This window comes from Erigeron canadensis, chromosome 8 (assembly GCF_010389155.1).
Source record: "Erigeron canadensis isolate Cc75 chromosome 8, C_canadensis_v1, whole genome shotgun sequence".
In the NCBI taxonomy this organism is placed as follows: domain Eukaryota; kingdom Viridiplantae; phylum Streptophyta; class Magnoliopsida; order Asterales; family Asteraceae; genus Erigeron; species Erigeron canadensis.
This window is the reverse complement of record NC_057768.1, coordinates 30,394,173-30,419,595: the sequence shown is the minus strand read 5'-3', so window position 1 is coordinate 30,419,595 and position 25,423 is coordinate 30,394,173. Positions and strand designations below refer to the sequence as shown.

The window sequence follows — 25,423 nt, the reverse complement described above, 5'->3', positions numbered from 1 at the left end:
ATAAGAAGTGACATATTCTAGAGGATTTTTCCAACTTATCGCTTACAGATAATTCTTGATTTTTTAGTAGATTATCCGTAGGATTTGATGGTAACAAAATACGGTGTGTGAGGTGATGGTAGTGTTTAACATAAAGGTTTCGATAAGAAGGAAAAAAAAAAAGGTTTAAGAAGCTTTTGTTAAGTTACATCAATTAATTGTACCCTAACTATAAATTAAAGAGTGAGTTTTTGATATGAAATATAGTTTTTATAAACGTTAATGGAACCCTAAAAAGTTCATTTAGTATTCGTTAAAATTGAAAATATCTTTTGTTTCATATATCAATCTTGATGTATATATACTTAAAATGTATACATAAAATAAAAAATTTAATTTTCTCGGTTTTAATGAATTAATATGTTGTTATAAACTTATAATATGATAATTAGTTAGTTATAAATCATATTAATTTTATAAAGTAAATTTTGGATTGTTCCTATATTGTTCTTAGTTTCATATACTTTAATGGTGTTACTATTTTTTGATTGGAAATATATATATATACAGGGGACAATAAAATAAGAAAAGTTTTAAAATAAGAACGGTAAGAATATCTTAAAATCATCATTTTGATGCATTAAAAGTCCATAAAACTGACATAGTGCATAACTAATTATCATTATTTAAGTGTTTAACAATATATTGATTCATCAAAATCGAAAAAATCACGTTTTTTTATGCATCATTTTGATGAATATGCATCCAAGATTTGATGCACAAAACAAAAAACATGATTATTTCGATTTTGACGGATGAATGTGTTGTTAAACACTTAAATAATGATAATTAGTTATGCAATATGTTAGTTTTATGGACTTTTAATGCATCAAAATGATATTTTTAAGGTGTTCTCACCGTTCTTATTTTAAGAGTGTTCTCACTGTGGTAACATTTTTAAAATAAGAACGGTGAGAACATTTAAAAAATATCATTTTGATCAATTAAAAGTCCATAACACTAACATAGTGCATAACTAATTATCAATATTTAAGTGTTTAACAACACATTGATCTGTCAAAATTGGAAAAATCACGTTTTTAGTTTGATGTATCATTTTGATGAATATGCATCCAAGATGGATGCAAAAAATAAAAAACATGATTTTTTCGATTTTAACAGACCAATATGTTGTTAAACACTTAAATAATGATAATTAGTTATAGACTATGTTAGTTTTATGGACTTTTAATGCATCAAAATGAAGTTTGTAAATATATTCTCACAGTGTTCTTTATTTAAGGGTGTTCTTATTTGATTTGCTCCCTATAATATATATATATATATAGGGGTGAGATAATTTGAGACCACCTCTTATTTTAGGACCAACTAGGACCATTGATTTTTGTACACCATCATGATCTACTACGATATACAAGACTTTTTTGTAAAAACACTAAGACTTTCCGGCGATGGATCCATAGAAAAATCATGTGTAAGTTACTTACACATGTGTTTTTACACACATGTGTAAGTGTGTAAGTTAACTTACACATGATTTTTCTATGGGCCCGTCGCTTGAAAGTCTTAGTGTTTTTACAAAAAAGTCTTGTATATCATAGTAGATCATAATGGTGGTGTGTAACTTACGAAAATCAATGGTCCTTTTTTGAACTTTTTTTAGTTAGTCTCAAATTATCTTTCCCCTCAATATATATATATATATATGGGGGATGAGAATATATAAGGCTGTTAGGTAGTTAAGCTTAGGTGTGGAACACTCATATATTGTTTTTTTAATCCATAAAAATCAGGGGGCCATGCGATTTAATTAAAATTCAACAAATATTAAAAAATTAGTATGTGAGGGGTTCCACGCCTAAGCTTAGGTGCCGGACAACCTTATATTCACTTTTCTCTCTCTCTCTCTCTCTATATATATATATATATATATATCTTATCAATATATCATATTGGGTTATTAACCTATTGGTAAAATCTTTGACTTTGAGAGTATTTATCTAAGGTTGAGTCTCATTCTACATTTTTATAGGATGAATTATAAGGGTTTTATTTTTAAGTTTTAATTTGGTGTTATATTTTATGTATTTATGTAGTTTAGGTCTTTAGGAATAATTTGAGTATGATAATTTATCGTTAGAAAAAACAATAATTTTATGAAAACGTAAAATAATACGTTTTGCATTTCGACACTTCGTGTACACGCCAAAAACAAATAAACCACTGTATAAAAGCAAGAAATGTAGATTTCGAAGCAAATATCGTTTATCACGAGAAGAATATATTTGTCACAGGTACGGTTTTTCTTTTGTGATTTTTTTATTATTAGTTAATGCACACTTTGGTGAGATGATCTTGCTTTTATTCGATTTTGTGGGAATATTAAAATTTCCAACAAGATCTTAGGTATAGCCTCTACATATACCACTACTATGAGTCTATTACTATATAGCTTAGCATCATCGGCATATAAGGAAGTCAGTCAAATTTTGATCATTAGTTCAAAGCTTTTATTTACAACCTAATTTAAATCATTAACTAATATAATCATTAACCTAATAATTAATCATTAAGCTAAATTTAAACTAATACCTAATCGTCTTATTTTAATTTTAACTATTAAATATAAGAAAGATCTTTTATTATACTAAAGCACAGTTGGATTTAATGTTGACTTTTGTTCTCACTTTTGACTTAATTTACACTTTTTTTTTAATTTTTCATCACAAATTTACATTTGTTAACTAAAAATTTTAATATAACAAATAAATAATAATATTTAATATATATCCGATAGAATAATAACTAATATTTATTCAATAAAAAAATAGCTAATATATATCCAATAAAATAATAGCTAATATACATCCAATAATGTTCTATCATATATATAAAATTAACTAAATAAAAATAAATTTAATTTAATGTAAACATATTAAGATTTTAATAGTAACGAGATTTTAGACCCGTGGATACCACTGGACACGGGGTTTACGATATTATCAATATTAGATTTTCATACATTTAAGTCATAAAACACTACAACAAATTTCGTCTACAAATAAGTCTTTCAAATGATGAAGGATGATATCTACTTCCAATGTTCTTTTATTACATTATTTTTCTTTTTATTAGCTTATCATTCTTAGCATTTGAATTGAACATTCAGTATCTACTTATATCTTCAATTTTCATTTTATAAGCTTTTATGGGTTACATGTATTAATATCTAATATTAATAATTTCTTAAGTCTCGTGTCCAGTATTGGACACGGGCGTAAAATCTAGTAATATTAGTATAATAAACATATATATGATGGAATCTTCGTAGATATATAAATTTATAGAAGTTAGAACTAGAAAGAAATTAAAATAGTCTGTAATGATAATTGTTTTACCAAAGGGTAATGATAAATTCTTATTAATATATTTTTTTTATATGGTTGACCATGCCATGTAAAAAAAAAAAGTATGTGGGTAAATCTCATCAATAAAAAGTATAATGGGCAACCGTGCACAAATGGGAAAGTACGTTCGTCTTCCCGTGATTAATCTCATCCGTTTATCACATGTGAACAAAAAACGTAAACAAATTCTGATGTGAAATTTAGGTGAAATACTCAAGGTCAGACTGAGTCAATTCACAAAACACAAGCACAGCGAAATTAAAAACTATTTTTGTAGGAATTTTCTGAATTTATAACAAAACACGCCCAAGCTGACTATAAGAACAAGTAATACAACAACAATGAAATAATGGAAATAAAGTGAAACAAGAACAAATAAACAAGGATAAATAAGGATCTAATACTTGACTCGTAAAGGACTGAACCACTAGAATCAAATACCGGGAACACTCCAAAACCACCACTATATTTAATAAAGGCTGAACCACCACAAATACAGATAAAAGTAATGAAGATTTTGAGATCTCACCACAATAATCTATAAAGGCAAAGCCACCAAGATTACTGATAAAGGGCCACTTCAAACCACCAAGATCAAAGATCCATAAAGGTAAAGAAGATTTTCAAATAAATAGAATTCAGCTCTATCAAACTTTTCATAAACACACTCTGATTTTTACAATAGAAGGCAACCCCTATTTATAAAGGAAATACAGGAGACAAGGAATATTCTAACCTAAACAACTAGTACAAGGTTGTTATAAATCAACCAATAGGAGTAGAGAACACAATCTCTAGTTGTAGGGTAGTGGAAGGTTCTCTCTCTGGTCCCCACTTGTATTCTTCTTCTCTCACGATCAGGTGTCACCACAACAATACAGAAAACATGAAACTGAATTCTTATCCTTATTTAGAACCATCTAGAACAGCCACACACACGTACTAATCACATGACTTGACTTGATTATTGAAAGCATCAAAACAGATAAGTGTTTGAAAATCCCAAGCTGATTCTGCTCCAAGCTGACTCTGCCCAAGCTGACCCAGACTGGGCGTCCCAAGCTGACTCTTCTTCCAAGCTGACCCAGATTGGACGAATTTGCAAGTTGATCTTCAAACTTCCCCCAACATTTCAGTCTTCCCACTTAAGTAAGGTGAATCCTAGGGGGCAGATAGGATCACCAATCATCTTCCCAAAGTGTGCCATCGAGGGAAACATCATCATGGTGATGTGACTAATTTATACCCATTACCCACATCGTTATTGGCCATTTTAATGTATGTTTTTAGTCGTTTTTGTATGCATTTGGCGCGTTTATGGTGTTTGTTAGTGTTTATAGGTTCTAAACAGGTTACACGTTCATTTGGTACATTTTCGGGTGATTATTGGCTAGAAAGTACGTTAAATTGATGAGAGTTGATTTGAGTGGACGAGACGGCAGAGTTTAGTAAGTAATCGAGATCGAAAGAAGTCGGCTCTGTATAAGTGTTCACTGCGCCGCAGTGGGGATGAACTAGCCCACTGCGCCGCAGTCCTCATCCACGGAAAAAAATGGAAAACACCCCACTGCGCCGCAGTGGGGGTCGCACTAGGCTAACTGCGCCGCAGTCAGGAAGGGAGAAAAAAAGGCCGAGGAAAATGACCGCGCCGCAGTGGCGGTCACATAAGCCACTGCGCCGCAGTCGAAGGGAAGTCAAAGTCAAATCACGACCCATGGGGAAGGTAAAACCCCACTGCACCGCAGTGGGTGCACGGGGGCTGAAGGGTTGGATCGTTTTCTACATCAGATTTTGAAGGGGTATAAAAGCAAAAACCCTAGTTCTAAAATAGGGCATCCAAAAATCTTTCTAGGAGCTGCTCTATCAGGATTCTTCCTTCTCCAATCAAGTGAAATACTTAGGCGGACTCATCGAAGATATTACGGGCACCCATCTAGATCGTATCTACTTATTGACTAGCATTTTATTTTCTTCAAACTATTGGTACATCATGTTTCTCTTTTATTTTATTCATTATTGTGAATTGATCATGAGTGGCTAACTGTTTAATCATCCACCTTGATGAAACTAGACGGATAATGTGATTGCAATATTTTTAATTCAAAAGGGTTTATTTAATTATCGTTGTTCTGTGATCTTGAAGATATTAATTCTTTTCATTAATTAATTTCGGTATTGGTTGCATATGATTCTTCGTTGGTGGTACCAGTTGAATGTGTATGTGATTTTAAAACGGTTACTTGTCTATAAGTAATTATCACTAGTTCATGGTATGATAGTGAATATCATTTTAAGAAAAGATTAGTTTTGTCAACGTGATTGATATCGGTTGGTGGTACCACGTTATTGTCACATAGGTTCGATTGATAATTTGATAGTCAATAAAACTGATTGTTAGAAGAATTGTCTTGGTTTTGGTGGTACCGACTTGGGTAATTCGACTAGTAGTTAGGTGATTCGATAATTTGTTCACGGTTGGTGGTACCACGTAAGTAGCTTAATCTTGTCACGATTATCTTTTAAACTCTAGATAATTTGTTCTTTATCAAATGCAATCACATTTGAAGTCAAGGGAAGTCAAGGTGGATGACTTTTAATTATACTGTTTGAACTGTTCTTTTAAATTTATGCAAACATTTTGCAAAACCAATTTATTTAATTGTCAAAAAGGAATTTCGAAGCAACACCCATTTTCCAAACCATTTTACAAGCAACTAATCATTTCACAGTCCCTGAGAACGAACTCAGACTTACCTCTTAACTATATTACAAACGATCGGGTCCACTGCCCGTGAGTGCGTAGTAGTGAGTTTTTGGGTAGTTTTAGTTTATAAATTTAAAGCTCGATTTTGCACATCAAGTTTTTGGCGCCGCTGCCGGGGATTGTGTGCCGATTTAGTTGTTTATTTAGTGGTTTGATCCTTCCTCACGCGTGAGGAAGTTAATTGCTTTATTAGTGTAGACTTGTTTATTGAATTATTACAGGTGCATTTGATGTGTGGTGTTAGTTGTGTTTTGCATGATACTTTAATAGTTGATGATTTTGCGTTCTTCGGGGAGACCTCGTTTTAGTCCACTGAAAACTCCACCTAGACGTAGGATCAACTTCACAGCACCACCGGATTCGAACGAAGAAGGCTTCTATCTAGAGGAATTCTTTGAGCTTGCACTTGTAAAAGAAGAGATGGGTGACAATCCACCAAGAGATCCGAATGACATCAAATATGGGGACCGAGCCCGCAATATTCCTTCGGCTCGTGGTTCCGCCATTAGAACACCGGCGGTTGATCAAAGCTTTAATTTGAATCCGAATCATCTAAAGAGCATCGAAGGGCAAAAGTTTGATGGAAAGAAGAAGTGGGATCCATATAAGCACTTGGAGAGGTTTGAGAAGTTGGCAAGGCTTTACCAATATGGCCAAAACCAAATGAATGTCGTGAAACTTGAAACCTTTCCTATCACTCTTACCGGGGAAGCCGAAGATTGGTTTAATGATCTTCCCGAGAATTCGATTACAACTTGGGATCAACTCAAGGAAGCTTTTATTGGTGAGTTTTACTCGGTTAGAACTCAAAGGCAATTGGAAAACTTGATTTGGTCTTTCATGCAAGAAGATGGGGAAGATGTGGTAGATGCATGGATCCGGTTTAAAGAAATGTTGATGAATTGTCCGGGTCATGAATTGACCAAGGAGAAGTATGTTGAGTTGTTCTTTGATGGATTGACCAAGTCTTCTAAAAGAGAGATGGGATATGCTTTTGGTGGGAGTTTTAGCAAGATTACTCCAAATGAAGGTTTTGACATTTTGGAGCGAATGGTGAAGGATAATGCGGCCATGGATGATAAGAGGTTTATGAAGAATGAGAGCCGATTCAAGCAAAGTAAGGTTGCAAGGGCCGATGGAAGCAACAGTTCTAGTGTCATTGATGAGATTAAAGCTTTATCGGCAAGGATGGATAAAGGGTTTGCTAACGAAGAATCGTGGTTTGGATATCTAGAGCGAGATGTGAAGGTGCTAGCTGATGGATGTGATCATTGTGGAGACACATACTATTCCGAAGAGTGTCCTAACCGGGGACCTGAAGATGTTAATTTTGTTCAGAATCAGGAAGGAGGTTTTCAGAGAAACACCGGTTTTCAGAATCGGTCATCAGGTAACAATTCTTATAACTCTTCTTTTCCTGCTAATACTTCTCATTTTTCTGGTAACAGGTGGCAAAAGAGCAATTATCAAAGTCAGCCACAGCAGCAGGAGACTAAGCAAAGCCAAGGATCGGGTTCCTCTCTTCTATTACCGATCCTAATGCCGAGCTGATAGAGATGATGAAGCAGATGATGAGTAATCAGATTGAGACAAACACAAGTATCCAGAATATAAGGGAGGATACTTGGGAGTTGAGTGAGAGGCTAGACAGGATTAATGGCAAGGTGGAGATGAATGCAAAAAATCAGGATATTAACTTTAAGGATCTTGAAAGCAGGATGGATGCTCTAACTAGGCCCCAGGGTGCTTTGCCTAGTAACACTCAGCAATATCCGAAGCAGAACCAAGGGTCCAACAGTGGTCAGAAGTACACTCCACCGCCTGTTCGTCAGGAGCAGGCGAAGGCCATTACTACTCGTACAGGTAGATCCTATGCCCCTCCTCCTAATCCTAATGTAATTGTTTCAGATGCACAGGATACAGGAAATGAAGAAGCTGAAGATGTTGATGAGGAGATTGTGATGGAAGATCAACCGACTGTGAAGACTCCGGTTACCCCACCGGAATCGGCGGTGACACCCGAGGCTAAGCCATATAAGCCTAAGGTCCCATTTCCACAGCGGTTCAGGAAGGCCAAATTGAAGGAACAATATGACAAATTTGTTAACATGATTAAAAATGTTCATATTAATGTGCCTTTAGTTGATTTGATACAGGGAATGCCAAATTATGCGAAATTTATCAAGGAGCTTGTTACAGACAAAGGAAAGATGGATGAGGTGAAGGCGACATATCTCAATGCTGAGTGTTCTGCTATCTTGCAGAAGCAACAGATTCCGCCTAAGCTTGAGGATCCAGGGAGTTTTCTTATAACTTGTTCCATTCGTACTTTGACTTGTAAGGCATTAGCAGATTTAGGTGCAAGTATCAATTTGATGCCTTACTCGGTTTGGAGTAAGTTGGCTTTCGGTATTTTGAGACCTACTCGTATGAGTATAAGACTAGCTGACCACTCGTTTCAGTATCCCATTGGGATTGCTGAGAATATGACTGTCCAAGTAGGTCATATAGTTTTTCTTGTTGATTTTGTGATCCTAGAAATGGAGGAAGACACTAAGGTACCCTTGATTTTAGGTAGACCATTCCTTAACACCGCGGATGCTATCATCCGGGTGAAAGATAAGGAAATTTCGTTGGGTGTGGGTACGGATAGAATAGTGTTTAATGTTGAACGATCTATTAAGCATTCTTACTCGACTGATGAATCTTGTTTCAGGATTGACGTAATTGATGATGCTTTGGATCAAGAATTTCAGGAATTCATGGAAATAGAAGTTGATGAAGAGCTCGTTTGCTTAGGAGCTGGAGATATTGGTGATGATGATTTGTTTGCAGAGGTGATGGCGCTTGATATGGATGAGACACCTCCAGAAAATGAGAGCTTTGAAAAGGTTGTTGCTGATGGAAGCTCAAGGGTGCCAAATTCGGTTGATGTACCCCCTTACTGATCTGGAGCTTAAGCCATTGCCTGCCCACTTAAAAAGTATATGTACACTAGTGAATAGGATCATTTACATGTGTACAACTCAAAGTGATTTTATCTATACTTATGAATTGTACACATGTGTATATGGTTGATCACATGTTTACGATTCGATAATAATTTAATATACGTACACTTATGACATCTGTTAAAAAAATGTACACATATGTTATTAACATCATTTACATGTGTACTGAAACGCCCCAAATCATATTAACTCGAAAGGCATACAATCATTTGAAAGCTCATGTTAAACAAGCTAGACAGTTTTATACTTAGAAAATTTAAGCCAATTTTCGTCAAAAATCAAAGTTCTCAAATTTAAAAAATGACAAATTGAACCTTCTTAGAATGTCAATATATGTCTATTGTATGAGTTTCAGGTCCCGGAAAGGTCAAACGAAACCTCGGTAAAAAAATGTAAAAATTACAGAAGAGCACGGCTCTTGTGTCCTGCAGAGGCCGTCCAAAAGAGCCGTCCTCTGCACAAAGGCCGTCCTCTTCAGGTTTCGTACTTTTGACACTTTGAACAACTTTAGACCCTTTTTCTCAAAACCGAGCTTCCGACGACTGATTAGCAACTTAGTTTCGACATAAATCAACTAACACAACATTTTCAAAAGTCTCCATACCATCCATTTATACAAACCAAGTTTATACAAGTAAATGGGTCATCTTACCCATTTTGACTCTTTTTAAGTCAAAATACAAGTTTTTGCAAAATCTTTACTCCTAATACTTCAAGCTTTAAATCAACAACTAGTTCCTTCTTCCGGAACTAACTATAAAAATGGTAAACAACTAAAAAGTAAGCGAATGCTTAGTGAATAAACTTGCATACAAATATATATACGAAGGAGGGCAAAAACACAAAAGACTATCGCATGTAGTCAATGATACCGTCATATCATCACTTGCATACTCACTTTTGCGCTAACAAAACATACATGGATCCACATACGCTAAACAATCATCAACATGATTAACTATCAGGATTCTTAGGCCCCGGAGGTTCTTAGGCCTCATAAACACTATGCCCCATATGGGCCTACGCCGAATCAATCACCACACATGGATAAATAAACTTCAACATGATGTGGTCAACACCACACATGGACAAAAGGCTTCAACATGGTGTGGTCAATTGACCCAACGTATACATAAAGGTATGCAAGAGTACTCACCTCCTCCGCAACAAGGACAATAAAGCTATAACAATAATGCTCAACAAGCTCAACCTATAATCATATCATAAAAATGCATTAAGCTTACATTCACAACTTGACTAGCTCAACCTAGTCTTACTCAATCACTAGCCTTTCTAAACCCAAAACCCAACTCATTTGTCATTGAGTTACTTTCATCTTTAACAACAACATTAGGTAGTTCATCCTATCATTTTCATTCACATTTCAATAACTAGCAATAATTCATCTTTTCTCACAAACTCAACTTATCACATTTGAACTTATCAATTCATAATTAAACAAATCATTTAACTCAATGACAAATAGGTTAACTAAGGAGTTGGGGGAAATTAACCATAAATCATTTTCTAGTAAAAACCCCCAATTTGGTTCATTCATGAACCCTAAATTTAAAAAGAAAGATAAAAACTAAATTAGGGGAATTCAATACCTCAACAAACAATAGGTTAATGCTTAGACTTAAGTTGGAAAATTCTTCTTCCTTTCTTTTCTCTAGCAATTTCGGTCACCACCACAAAACTCGCAAGCCCTAGCTTTTCAATTCTTGAATGGAGATTATTTGATGGTGATGATTATTATTATGATTTTTATTCTTGGATTGAAAGAATTGAGATGAAATTGCATGGAGGAATGATGATGAAAAAGAGTAAAAATGTGAGAAGTGGAAAAAGGAAATGGCTGGCACTTCCTACGAGTGTCACGCCCTTGACTAACTTTTGTGGGTATTTTACCCGCTATCCGTTAAAGTTCCAACTAAATTAACCCCATATCCAAAAATAAAATACTAGAAAATTAATTTAATGTCAAACTAATAAAAATGGTTAATTTATTTATCTTTAGAAAAACTTGGGGTGTTACATGTACGAATCAAAAAAATATATACATATGTTAATAGGGTGACTAACTATTTTCATGCTTGTATATTCCATTATACAGGAGTTTTTACCTTTGAATATAATTCAATTTTTTATTATACGAATAAAACAAGTAATTTGGTTATAATGGTCAAAAAAATACTTCTAATCAATTACTCAAGTAATTAATTTATTAAAAACGGTTGACAAGTTTCAAAAATTGAAAATCCACTATTCTCGTGCATGTCCGTCTTTTGCATATTCATATTTTCATAATGGCCTTTTTCAAATTTTATGTATTTAAAAATTAGTTTTTATTCACATTAATTACATAAATGCCATCAAATTATCTTAGCCTTTGATCTAGTTAATCCAATGAACAAAAATAGTTCTCGCAGTTCTCGACATTTTATTAGTTCTCACAATAACTCCCCTATATATATATATACGAGTATGGTACCCGCGCAATGCGGCGGCGGGGTGTACAAGACGGTCTAGTGGTGGCGGTGATGGTACTGTTGGTAGTAATAACGGTGTCAAGTGTAGGTTGATGTAATTGTGATAGTGAAAAGTTTTAGAAGATAAGGGTTTAAAGTGTTAAATATTAAAATAAGGGTTTATGGTATAAATTAATTCATTAAGGACAAAGTTGGTCATTTATAAAACTCTTTCCATAGTGGGTTTTTATTAAGGGACAATTTAGTAATTTCGTATGTGACATATGAGTAACTATTTCTATTTTGAGAGGGGTGCATAATCTTTATATAGAAGTATATATATATATATATAATATATAGGGTAATGTTCATTTGAGAACTATTCACATATGAACATAGGTAATTATATCTATAACTTGATAGTTCATATGTGAATGAATATGCTCACATATATGATATACCATGCATATATGAACATCAAGTTATAATATAGGAGTTCTCATTGTTCTTCCAATTCAAAAGGTTTTCACATGAACCTTTTCATATATATATATATATATATATATATATAAGGGAAAAGGGAATATAAGGTTGTCCGGCACCTAAGCTTAAGTGTGAAACCCCTCACATACTAATATTTTATTATTTCTTGTTTAGTGAATAAATGCATGGGCCCCATGATTTTTATGGATTAAAAAAACAACATGTGAGTGTTCCACACCTAAGCTTAGATACTCGACAACCTTATATTCCTATCCCCATATGTATATATATATATATAAAGATGAAAATTATATCACTCCGTATTATCTATACCATCTAATAAAAGATACCAATAAAAGATACCACCCAGTGGCGGAGCCAAGGGGGCTAGCCGGTGCTTAGCCACCTCCAACCACCATTTTTTCGCCGGATTTTGCAGGTAATCGTGGAGAGAATGAGGGACTGGCATGTTCAAGCCACCCCCAACTTACAATCAACCCTTTTAACACAAATACTGTTATGCTTTATGGAATGGGAATGAAATTAGTCGGAAGTAATAAAGAAAAGTTTTTGTTGTTGTTTTAATCCATTTGCAGGTGCACAACCGTGAGGAAGATGAAATGGTATTTGACTATTTACGTTGTAGATCTAGATAATACGTACTGTAACTAGATACTAATTTTTATAACACTTTTCATTTTAGCCCCTGAACTATTAGTAAGTATTTTTTTTTTTAATCTTATTCTTGTAAAGCATATTTTATTTTAACTTGTATATACTTCATTACTACATACTACATACTACATAGAGGAGGAAAGACCAAAAGAGTGTAATATATAATGGGTAAATGTGGATGCAAGGTTAATTGAAAATCAGCAAAGTGAATGTTTTGAGGCCTTCTCGTATTAATCTATTAGAAATTTTTATTTATAGCACTTAACTGATAATAATATTTAAATATTGGGGTATAAAATCTTTTAAAAATAGAATGAAGAAGAGAAATGTAATTGTCATTTTGGCTATACTAGAATGAGTGAAGGAAAAACTTTAATATTTTTTTCATTTATTATAAGAGCTTGACAATATTATAAACTTCGTTAGTTTACAAAATTTCTGTAGGGGCATATTCTATCTATCTTGCCCAGTACTTTAGATGACTCTAGACTAGTTTTATATCTTTCGTCAACCAGCCCCGTCAATTAGAAATTCTGGCTCCGCCTCTGAAACCACCCCTTTTATTCCTTAACTTTCTGCCTTTGAAAAATCAAAAATACATTTTTTTTTATTCACTAATTTAAACATCTTTATCTAATATACCTATAATACCCTTATTGAAATAATTTACAGTATAGATCTATCAACACTTAAAATAGCTAAAACACCACCTTTAACATCAATTACTTTTACATCCACCAACATCGCCGCCCCCACTGCCGATCCCACCGACGCCGCATTGCGCGACATAAATCTGGTTTATTGAAAATTCTTTTTTATGTCTTAAGACATATAACTATAAAAAGAAACCATATTATATATATATATATTATATAAAAAAATTGGGAACAATCAAATAAGAACAGACTTAAAATAAGAACTTAAAAACTACATTTTGATGCATTAAAAGTCCATAAATTTAACATAGTGTATAACTAATTATTTTTATTTAAGTGTTTAACAATACATTAGTCTGTAAAAATCGAGAAAATCATGTTTTTTTGTTTTGTGCATCCATCTTGGATGCATTTTTATCAAAATGATGTATCCAACAAAAAAAACGTGATTTTTTCGATTTTGATGGATTAATGTGTTGTTAAACACTTAAATAATGATAATTAATTATACATTATATTAGTTTAATGGATTTTTAATACATTAAAATTATGTTTTTAAATGTTCTAACTTTTAACTGTTTTTATTTTAAAATTGTTGGTGTTACTCTATATATTCTGGTCAAATATATTGTTATGATAAACGTGAAATGGAAAAACAAAAGATGAACATGGGTGTGTTGGAAAAGAAGAAAAGGATCCAAGATGTGGGACCTGGTACACGTGTAATAAGTACATGCACCGACAAAGATAGGTTTGTACGTACGTTTAACTACGGCTGGCTGATCAAATAAAGCGAGCAACTAGCACCAATGTTTTAAATACCGGTAAATACCGGCTGGTATTATCGGTACCGGAGACCATGTCGGTATTTTAAGTCCGGTATTTTTCCGGTATTTTCACTATTCAATACCGGCCGGTATTCCTGGTATTTTCCGGTATTATCATACCGGTATTTCCGGTATTTTCAAAAAATAAATTTTGATTTTTTTAAAAAATTATTTTTATGATACTTTAATGTTATTTTTTGTTATTTGTGAATTTTAAAACCTATATTTTGTTATGAAATACATATTTGATATTATTTTTGAGTAAATTACAATTGCATTTTGACTATTTTTGTTAAATTGTAACAAGTTTTGTAAGATTTTTACACAAAAAAATATAATAAATTAAAAATAGTCGTACCGGCCGGTATTTCCGGTATTATCGATAATACCGGTAATAACGGTAAAAATTTTCCACGCCGGTATAACTAAAATACCGGTTTTTAAAACATTGACGACCACCATATATACACACCATAGATATAGCTATACCTATCGATTATTTGATAAGGTGTTGATCGATATATGTTCCATCTTTAAAGTTAATTTGGTAAAAAATATATAATATATTTTTGATTTCAAAATATATGATATGGATATATATAGTTTTCATGGCTTCTTTTAAGTATATCATATCTACACATGCATATATAGATTTTCAATGAGCTAATTTGCTGAATGCATAAATATATTATGTACACCATGTATATAAAAAAAAAAATTAACGATAAAGTTTTGATCTCTGTAATCTTGCATTGCTTATTTATATACTCATTTTCAGTTTCAGAGGAGACAAGTTATTTAAAAAAAAACACAAGTCTCTAATTCAAAGAGCATTTTATTCACATTTAGATTGGAGCGTAAGATAGTAAGGTCTCAAGTTTTTTAGATATCAATCCATCTTGGTACCACATATATATAGATTACAATTGAATTGAATAGGATGATATTAAAGCAAGGGGAATATATAGGGTAGAATAGTAGGGCATGATTATGACAAAAGGGTTAAAGAGTATGGCCAAGTGGCTAGATTGTGAGATAAATGCCCATACAATGTTATTGGTTGGTTGGTTGTCTTTAATGAAGATCGAGTGGTTATTAGAAAAACCATAAAAGCAAAAAGGTGTAATGACCATCGTATCTTTGTTTTATACAATGTTTGCTTCCTTTCTTCTCAAAGACCCCACTCACTCACTATATCTAATAGTCCACTATCCCCCTATATACACTCTTGAGCCTCGTCCATACTCACTGACCGAATGCAATCAAAAGTTGAATTGAACTGTCACAAAATGACGATTATGTGACATCCACTAAGTCAGTAAAAGTTACTTCTCGATCAGACGGATTCCAACATCAACTAGTTAACGTACCAAAGTTTAGGATTTAAACAAGTCAAAAATTAGAAGTTACAAATATTGTCGCAAAATTAGTTAAGGGCTATAAATCGATAACTAAATCAAAGTTCAGAATTAACGAAAAAAGCTAGAAAACAATACTTGTCTAAACTTGAAGAGCAAAGTATCATACGCTTTTTTAGAAAACTTTGATAACATCTTGTTTATGATAAATTGATAAGTATTCATTCGCCATTAATTGAGTGTCCTCCAACATTGATATGGTAAGTTTATATATATTCATTAAAATGTCCTCCAACATTGAATTTATGTATTCATTTAGGAGTAAGTTATTATTATTGTATGTAATCCAAAGTTGACAGCCAGGAAGACTGCCTCTGGCCATCATTACCCTTGCTGCATATACTAATTGAAGTTCATAATTGATTCATATAAAAACTTAATTTTTTCAACCATTTACAATTATTTTTTTTAGTAGGTAGATATATAAAACTTAGATAAACATAAAGATGATGTAACATAGGCAAATATTCGAGGCAACTAGACTTTGCACGAGATAGAATATTTAAATTAATGTAAATGTTACTATATATTTATGTCACTTTTTTCATTAGCAGCCAATAAAATTTTAAATTCAAAGGTTATAATAATGATATTTCAGTAGTACGAATGAGTACTTCCCTCGGACAAAAGATGGTGGAATTGCACTATTGTACACGTACGAGCTTTTCAGTTTTCATTGTATGATCTAAAATCAAAACCTTTTCGTTTCATAGGCAAGGGTTACTAAAAAAGGAATACTATTATTGAATTTGATGATTGAACAATCAAATCGAGTCAAAACTGAGTTGGGTATAGTGTATGGTTTGGTACGTTTTTTGTTTAAAGGCTTTCGAAAGCTGTTTCTCAGTCTAATACGATTTTAATATTTGAACCGATAGAGCTGGTTCACGTTTTAAACGATTTCATTTTGCAACTGTCTTAGATTTGATGAAATAACAGGTACACATCAACTTTTAAATGTCTGGCTAGCTATTGTTACACATTGGTTTGTCAACATTGCAAAATGTTATCTTCTTGTCTATTAGGCCATACACATCAACTTTTAAATGTCTGGCTAGCTATTGTTACACATTGGTTTGTCAACATTGCAAAATGTTATCTTCTTGTCTATTAGGCCATAGATACGTTATCTTATAATTATTCTCAATCATCAAAAGCGATATTTGTTTTGTGATGCACAAAAATGCTAATGCGGAAGATCAAAATGAGAAACAATGAAGCATAGAACATGTGTTTGTCCAAAAGAGCATAATATTATGCTTTAAAAGGTTCTTTGTTAATCATGCAATGTTGCAGATATTGATTTTTACCATCGAATTGAAGTTTGAAAAATACTTGTGAAAATAAAGAAGATAAATAAAGAGAAAAAAACAAAAAAAAACACTCCATAGAGCTGATACATTTAGTGTTTTACATACTTTCCTATAGTTTTTAAGGTGGAGTTTCATAGAGAAAGTGAAGATAATGAATTACCAATGGAAGAGAAGTTGATCAAAAATCCAGCTCATTTCCAGACCAAGTCAATTAAAAGCAACAGCAAACTTCATAGGACCCATATATTCCCCCAGTCATAACTTGATAATCTGTTTTTATTCAAAATATATGAAAGGTAGTGTTTCGTTTGCGTGTACCGAATCACAAAAACTCCAAGAAAATTCAACAATGACTTGACATACACTACAACAAAGAAGATAGCATCTTTCATCAATCAAACAACATGCCAATTATAAGCATACAAAAACCGGGTCACTAGTCACCAGCTTCTAAATTAGTCAAGCATATCACAAATGAATCTGCTTTCAAAGGCATACCCATCACGGGTACCACGATATGTTAGCATCACAAAACATATTACATGTCAGGTGGTTTTTTTTTTACTTTTCTGTAGATGAAAGGAATAATATAGTTACATGAGTTATCAGTAATACTAAGATTATACGGACTACAAGCTTTGTAAATGTTAGATCTATGCAAATGGTAGGGCTAGTTGAAATCGCTCAGCAAACGTTCAATAGCACTAATCTGATCTTTTAAGGCGAAAAAAAAGAAAAAGATCATTATCAATCACCAATCTTTGTCACAAGTTAAAAAGAATGTTTGGAAAGGTCAAAGGTCAATTCCCCTCGAGATAGAAAAAGAACTTTCCTTCACAATAATTTTGTTCTTCAAATCTATCCTTTGCTCAGAAAGGATTATAAGTATTTGTAGGGTACAACTGTAACGCTAATTACTTCAGCTACTGTATCGCCCGTCTGACAACAATATAAGATGAAGGGATGATTAGTGGACATAAGCATATTAAAATTCAGAACAGAGGCAAATTCAACCCATTTACTTAAAGGGTTGACAGATTATATTATATCTCTAAGACTAACGGGTCAAATCAAAAATTTAGTTGCAAAAGGAAGTGGCAAATTATTTGAGGACAAAAGCATGGCCTCCTAAACTGGTTTTTGCACCCAAAAAATATTATTATAGAAAAAAAAAGTATCCGTAATCATATTTATTAGTCTATTTGTGAAGATTTTTACGGCAACAGTCTAAGAGGCCATGCTTAGACTGTCTGAACTGATAAATCTTTACAGAACGCAAAATATTTTGCGTTTTGACCCAATTTGCCACCTCTAAAAAAAAGAAAGCATGAGAAATGTCTTACTCCTGGATGAAATTTTCCCTTCCATGGCATCTCTCTTATGTTGGCAACTTACACAGAGGAAAGGACCATCCCATGGCCTTAACTTTCCATTTGTATTAGCTGGTACATGGTGTATCGAAATTCCTTCACCTGGTTTCATTTCAATTTGACACACCGCGCAAACAAACAACCTGAAAACATTACTGAGCGGGTATTTGGTATCTAACCTGCAAACCAATTGAAATAAAATGTGTCATCTCAGGTCTTCCAATATACAATTATAAACTACATTTAGTAATTACCAACCGTTCTGAAAGCATAGCTGATCCTTCCTCCACAAGCTCCTCCACCATATCTGGTTCATAATATTCTTCTTCATCAAGCTGAGGTGGCGTCTCTGTACTCTTTTTCTTGAACATGGATTTCAACACTCTTTTACCACTCTTCTTTGGTGGTGGAACGGGAGCATTTGTCTTCTCTGGAGGTAGAACATCTATGACTATGCAAGTTGTATCATCCCGCAATCCTTTCACTTGTACAGCTTCCTGTAGATTGAAATTAGAGTAGTAAGACCTGACGTTCATTCAAGTATGAAGATTATAAGAGGCCTTATGGATGGGTGAGACGCTTAGGTTAACAGGTCATTTTCTAGTATGGCAAGTTGGATTGGCCTATACACATTTTGTGGCCCATTTATTACAAAAAACGGTGCGATATTTATGATCACAAATACAATATTACAGCAATAATAAAAACGATTTCAGAGGGGCTATGCAATTATGCATCGACTTTGGGTTATCTTCAACCCTTTAAACTTATTCCCCTGTTAGGAACATGTCTGAGACAAAGACAACACCATTTATAAGTAGATGAATTGAAGTTGCCATCTCTACTAAACATTAGAACAGAAATTTTTGAAGGCATTAGATGCATAATTTGGGTATCATACTTTAACAATTTGTGCTGCTGCAGCTTCAGGTGCCAAACCACGGCTGCACTCAAGAGCCTCTTCTGTAGAAAGAGCATCCCAGACACCGTCACTTGAGATAACAAGCCTCCCGCCAGCAGAAGATAGCTGCAAGTCAAGATCACATATACATAGAATATTAAGTCTTGTACTCTTGTTCACATCTAAATGAGTATATCATCATTTAAAGTCAAAAGTTGATGGTCATTCATAATGAATTTCATTAAAGAAAACAGAAAATATAACGACGTGACACACATAATATATATGCTAAATAAGAAGACAAGATTATTATTGAGTTATTGAGAGTATCAGCGTGCAAAAAGAAGCAATTGATAAACCATATTGTCATATTCGTTCATTGACACGAGTAACGAACCTTCACTTGCTTGACAAAGGGAACAGGAACAATGAACTCCCCAACATCCCGATCTCCAATAGATCGTGAAAGGCATAAGCCCCCAGGCCAACATCTCAAAGGGCCGATCTAGCAAAGCCACAAGAAAAAAGAGTAAACACAAGATTTGTGAGCAAATATCAGAAAACAAACGTAGAGCAAAGATGAATAAAGATTATCAACTTGTATAATAATATTAGCTATTCTTCATTACATCTGAAGACGATGGGCATGTAAAAATGGCTCCAAGGAATGATGATACATTCAGAAAACATGCCTAAGATACAGTGACCTCCTACAATCAGCCATTACTTTGAAAACATCTTACTCAATCCAACCCTCCACTCTTGCACACGCACAAAAGATACAGACAAGTGCTGCTTAGTTAGAGCACTATTCGATGTATGAAAGGTTATCAATTTACATAGTCATTTAGCATGTCATGATTGTCATCCAAACAATTGGCTTTCTTTACTATGAAGTTCATCTAATCAACTACATCTAACCCTGGAGTATTTGAAGAATTGAAGTCACTACCAAACCTCAAAGATCAAAATACCCAAGAACATCATTATTGTAGCCCACAATTAATGAAGAAGTTCAAGCCTCGAAAAAGAAACAGGAAATACTATCAATACCCAACCAAGAACATCTGTCACTAAATATTTTATGATATGTTTATTTTGCGTATCAAGGACATATGGATTTTAATTCTCTAAAATCTAAAAAAATGAAACAGAATCTGACCATACATGCAATAGAGCAGAGTGTGGATATATGCTAAAGCTTTTACCATAACATATTACATATCCGTATCTCTTCTCGAAAAAGAAAATTTCTTATAGTTAAAGCATAAATAACTCACACAACAATGAACACAGATGTGCACATACATAATCAATCTGAAATAGAACATACCAGGAACCTAGATTGAAAGAGAATATCTTATATCACTGCAGATAAAGCAAATATGATGTATATTTAAAAAAAAAAAACTAAAAATTACCTCTGTACCACCACCAGTATTAAGCCGACCAACCTCACCACCACTTGCAGTGACTCGCTCTCTCCTGCCGGACAAGGAAAGGAAATTTAAGATAAATTTCAATATACTTCAAATAAAAATCAATCCAAGATATTGGAACACGTCGTATGAGTTTCATTGACTTACTCCTCTTCATTGGTGTCAAGTCTGTGATCTGCGGACAGATGATATATTGCTCCATCAGCAGATTCAAGTATGCAGCGGGAATCCCCAACTGATGCTACTGTCACAATTGATCCCTCAATAACTACAAAGGTGACAGTCGTCCCTGACATTTGAGCTGTAATAATAACATGTATACAAATTAGAAGACACAGTCCATATATGCACACACATAAAAAAAAAAGAATTTATTAAAAGAATGATACTCGAGAAGGAAATGATAATATGGGCCACATGCAACTATATAATTATATCCATAAACATAGTAATATGGCAAAGATAAGACTTAAGAGAAATCATCAAGCATTACTCACTACCCTGCTTTAGTATGGAATGTTGTACTAGGTATACAAAAAAGGGTAGAAATAATAACATGAGAGCAACATAACCACAGTAGATAGAAACTTATAATAGTGAACCTTGAAACATTTCATCTACTTTATAGAACACGGGGATTAAAATTAAACTTGATGCAAAGAAATGCCTCAAAAAAGTAAATAACAAAGGAAATGGCCCATGGTGGGAGAATGAAAGCAACAAGCGGGATGCGATGGGTCATGGGCTCTCACAAAAATGGTGATTTACCAACATGATTGAAAAGATAGATAGATTGTCATTTACAGTTGACATTAAGAAGGTTAGATGTAGCATCTTGATATTATAGATTAGGGTTAAATGCAAATATAAAGAGCTGATACAGATTCTGTGGTATCCTACTAGCATAAAAAGTTAAATTTATCTGTGCATATGGAAACTCTGTTTTCTACTAGGCGCTTACATATAACTCATTCCACATGAAAACAAATCATTAACGGGAGAATGACTTGGATGGTTCGTATACAGGTGTGATACCCAGAAATCAAATTATCTTAGTAATTTAACAAAAAGGAATCCTATGTGAAGGACGATACACAGATGGAGGAACCCACGAAATGGAGGCGAACACATATAGGTGGCGCAGCGTCATACAAAATGCACCATGTGACAGCCTTAAATATTGAACAGTGTAAATGACTTGGTTTACACAGACTCCGTCTAAATTCGTTGGGATTGTCTGAAGTTATTGTCAGGAAAGTGCAGGTTCCTTACATATATGCTTGTATTATTTTGGTATAAGATGATATATGTGCACTCTCTATAATGTTTAAGTAAATACTTGTGTTAGATGAATTCACTTTGCTTCTCTTTCAATGTTCATTTGTTCAGCTATGCTACACACGTGGACCAAATCTGCATTTCTTTGATGATAAAGTACCAACTTGGACGGAGTCCGAGTGAACCCATGCATTTACATACGACGAATTAAAGGCCACCATGTGTCGAATTGCGTGTGGTGCCAACAAGCACTTAGTGTCTGCCATAACTAATACCGAGTCTGGATATCCCCATTATAGGAGATTCTTCACCATTTTTGTATTTTAGTAAGATTTTGAGTTTTTGACCATGTCGAGACACCACACATAGGAGATACAATCATACATGTAATTTTCCCATACTTAATTAGTGACAATAGAAATAACAACAAGCAGATTTTTTAATGACAAAAACTTTAAATGCTCCATATGATAAACTTCCACATACACAAGGCTCTCAATATGGTAAATTTACAGAGGATACAGTTATCCCCATTAGCCCTTGAAGTGGAAACATTGTTTCCTTGTTAGAACTTGAGATCCATGTCTCTCAATAGAGAAAGCTTACCATTTCTTACCCAAATCACAGGCAACTCAATGCGAATTTAATAAGTTCCAATGTTCCATATATATTACTATGATTGTGGTTCCAGTTATACTAAGTACTTTTACATCCAATAAGGTCTCCATAACATATATGGCTTGAGAGTAAGATATCCTCGGTAAATGGAACCACAAAAATTGTACATGGTATACATTTCATCTCCTTTTCATAAGGCCCTAAAAAGAACGCCTAATGCATAAAGTCAGCCTACTTTTTTTAAATGGATATAAATGTATTTTACATTGAAATAATTGTACACGATTAAACTATTAAAATGTCTATTATAGTTGTAAACGTGCTTTTTCTTATGAGAAGTAGTAATATGTCAGCATGAATGGGACAACAGTCAGATTGTTTTTAATCATTGACATCAAATAGGTCAGATGCTGCATCTACTCTAAACAGCTCAATACAATTGAGACCTAGGTTTAATCACTTCTAGTTAAGCCCTAATAGAGAATTTAGAGAGCTGTAGTGGTTCTATGTCATTACCCTAACATCAAAAGCTAAAAAAAAATTGCATCTCTAAGAAAATCTCATAACCAACGAAAACATAGCAACTACTTTTTTATTTCTGCTAATAGGTTAAGTTAACAAACATAATGTCATGCATTCAATACAAAAACCATCAGATAATTAGTAACTATGGAAATGAGTACAATAAGATTCTTTAATACTTATATTAACCATTTCATACGACAGCTTTCAAAATGTATAATGCTATAAATGCTACAGGACCACAGAGGTTTCAATTACTACCACTAGCCTCGAAGTGGAAACATCCTTTCCTTGTTAGGACTTGAGATGCCTATGTTGTAGTTACTAAGTTTGCATGTATATGCAATTTTAGCAAACGTCCCAAGCAAAAAATATTTATCTGCCTACTTTGCTTCAAGTCTATACATACAATATCCGAATGAATTAAGAAATACTTATCTACATAACAGAATCTAGACACAACAAAATAAACTATGAAATATTTATCTACACACAACATCTAGTCACATCTATGTCCAGCACATACAATATCCGAATAAAATTATAAAATAAACTTATTCGTACCTTTTTGTTGGAAATCTATATCAGTTTTCACAAAACCAGCCACCAAAGCCCTAGGCAATGCCTGCACCCATTCCTCACGATTAAGATCGGGAGGAACAGCACACAATACATTATTCAACAAGTTCTCCTTAGTATATATAGCCGCTGCAGATCCGTTATGTCCATCAAATATCTACAAACAAAAACCAAGTCCAAACTAAAGCATCACTCGCCGAAATCCTAACTTACCTATACATTTTTTATTTCTTATCCTACTATGCAAAACAATACTAATAGAAAAACTACTTATAAAGAACAATAACATGTTTCTCCTAAACCCGACCGTATATAAACATAAAAAACATACCCCAAATACAGAATAAGTAGCAACACCATCTCCCAACGAACGTCGACAGTCAGTCTCAATCAACGAAAAATCTTCCCCTTTTTTCGACTGATTAGCTTCTCCACTAACAATCTCAGGCTTATCAGCTTTCTCATTCACCAACTCTCGTTTCAATAACACCGATAACGGAACGTGTTGCTCACTCTTATGATTATTATTATTATTACTCAACATAATTTCCAGATTTAACCTTCATACACACTCATCAACAATAAAATCCTAAAAACAAACATATCAATAAATTAATCAAACATTACATATATATATATATATATATATATTATATATATATTCATATTTATATTTATATAGATAAATAAAACACTATATTAAATTTGTTTGACCTAAACACATAGATAGATAGAAACAATAAGATTGAAAACCTTAATAATCGAAGAACAAAGAACAATGTGTGTATATCTATATTATATTATATTATAATATTAATATTAATGTGTATGTTTGTATGAATGAAGGAAGAAAAAGGACTTACATAGATTCCAAAAAAAAGGAAAAATGTTTGTGATTCGATTCGGTGAGACAAAAATTTCCGCGCGAGAGAGAAAGAAGGAATGTGAGATATATATATATATATATTACAGCTGTAAGTATAATGTAATATTATTTTGATTTTTGATAGTGATATATGTGATATGTTTTGTTTTTGTAGTGTTTTTATTATTATTTTTGTATAGATTTTTTGTTTTGATTTTGATTGATTTATGAACGTGTTGCTGACATGTCTATGGAGACATACCACACACAAAGCGCGTGAGTGAGGGATTTATGAGTTGTCTTTTTTTTTTTATTAGCTGTTTTTCGTTCCTTTTTTTTTTCTTCTTAATTTAATATTATTAATTCAAGAAGAATAAAGGCTATAATTTTTTTTCTTTTAATTATTATTGGAATGGCAAATAAAGTCTATATATAGATTAAATAAAATAATGAAGCAGAGATAAGATATATGGAAGGGGATCAGCAGAAAACGGAAATCAATCGTGATAATTTGGAAATTATCATAAAAGTATGCAATAATTTCCTCTTTTTATTCCCTAAAGTGTATATGCATTTTCTTTAACTAGTTATATATGCTAGGGGCGTGATTTGTAATATTAAAGTAATTGATATAAAAGATTGTATTATAGTTATTGGGGTGAGTTATTTTGAAAACTCATTAAAAAAAACTCAAAAATCATTCTGTACTACACATTCTTTCTCTCATTCTTTTTTTTCAATTAAATAATAAAATTCACTCAAATCATTCAATATGTTTTATCTCACAAACCGTAAATCGTTAGACGAAACAAAAAACATGGGTAGT

The 25,423-nt window shown here is 33.1% G+C and overlaps 1 protein-coding gene across 1 annotated transcript; it reads right to left on the bottom strand.

Moving 5' to 3' along the window:
* Positions 1-17,436: 17,436 nt before the first annotated feature.
* On the bottom strand, positions 17,437-24,663 carry LOC122579572 (probable protein phosphatase 2C 12). Its single transcript, XM_043751761.1, has 10 exons — positions 24,596-24,663; positions 24,064-24,321; positions 23,718-23,889; positions 20,883-21,036; positions 20,718-20,781; positions 19,694-19,801; positions 19,297-19,422; positions 18,654-18,892; positions 18,369-18,574; positions 17,437-17,964 (listed from the first exon to the last, which is right to left on the bottom strand). The coding sequence occupies exons 2-10, from the start codon at positions 24,274-24,276 to the stop codon at positions 17,945-17,947; spliced, it is 1,302 nt and encodes a 433-aa protein (XP_043607696.1). The 5' UTR covers positions 24,277-24,321; positions 24,596-24,663; the 3' UTR covers positions 17,437-17,944.
* Between the last annotated feature and the right edge of the window lie 760 nt (positions 24,664-25,423).

Bases quoted from the DNA above. Each gene is read 5' to 3' on its own strand.
- LOC122579572 (XM_043751761.1), bottom strand. From the start codon at position 24,276: ATGTTGAGTAATAATAATAATAATCATAAGAGTGAGCAACACGTTCCG. The intron at 23,890-24,063 runs GTATGTTTTTTA...TTTTGTTTGTAG, and splicing joins CTACTTATTCTGTATTTGGG to ATATTTGATGGACATAACGG. The intron at 18,575-18,653 runs GTTGGTAATTAC...ATTGGTTTGCAG, and splicing joins TCAGCTATGCTTTCAGAACG to GTTAGATACCAAATACCCGC.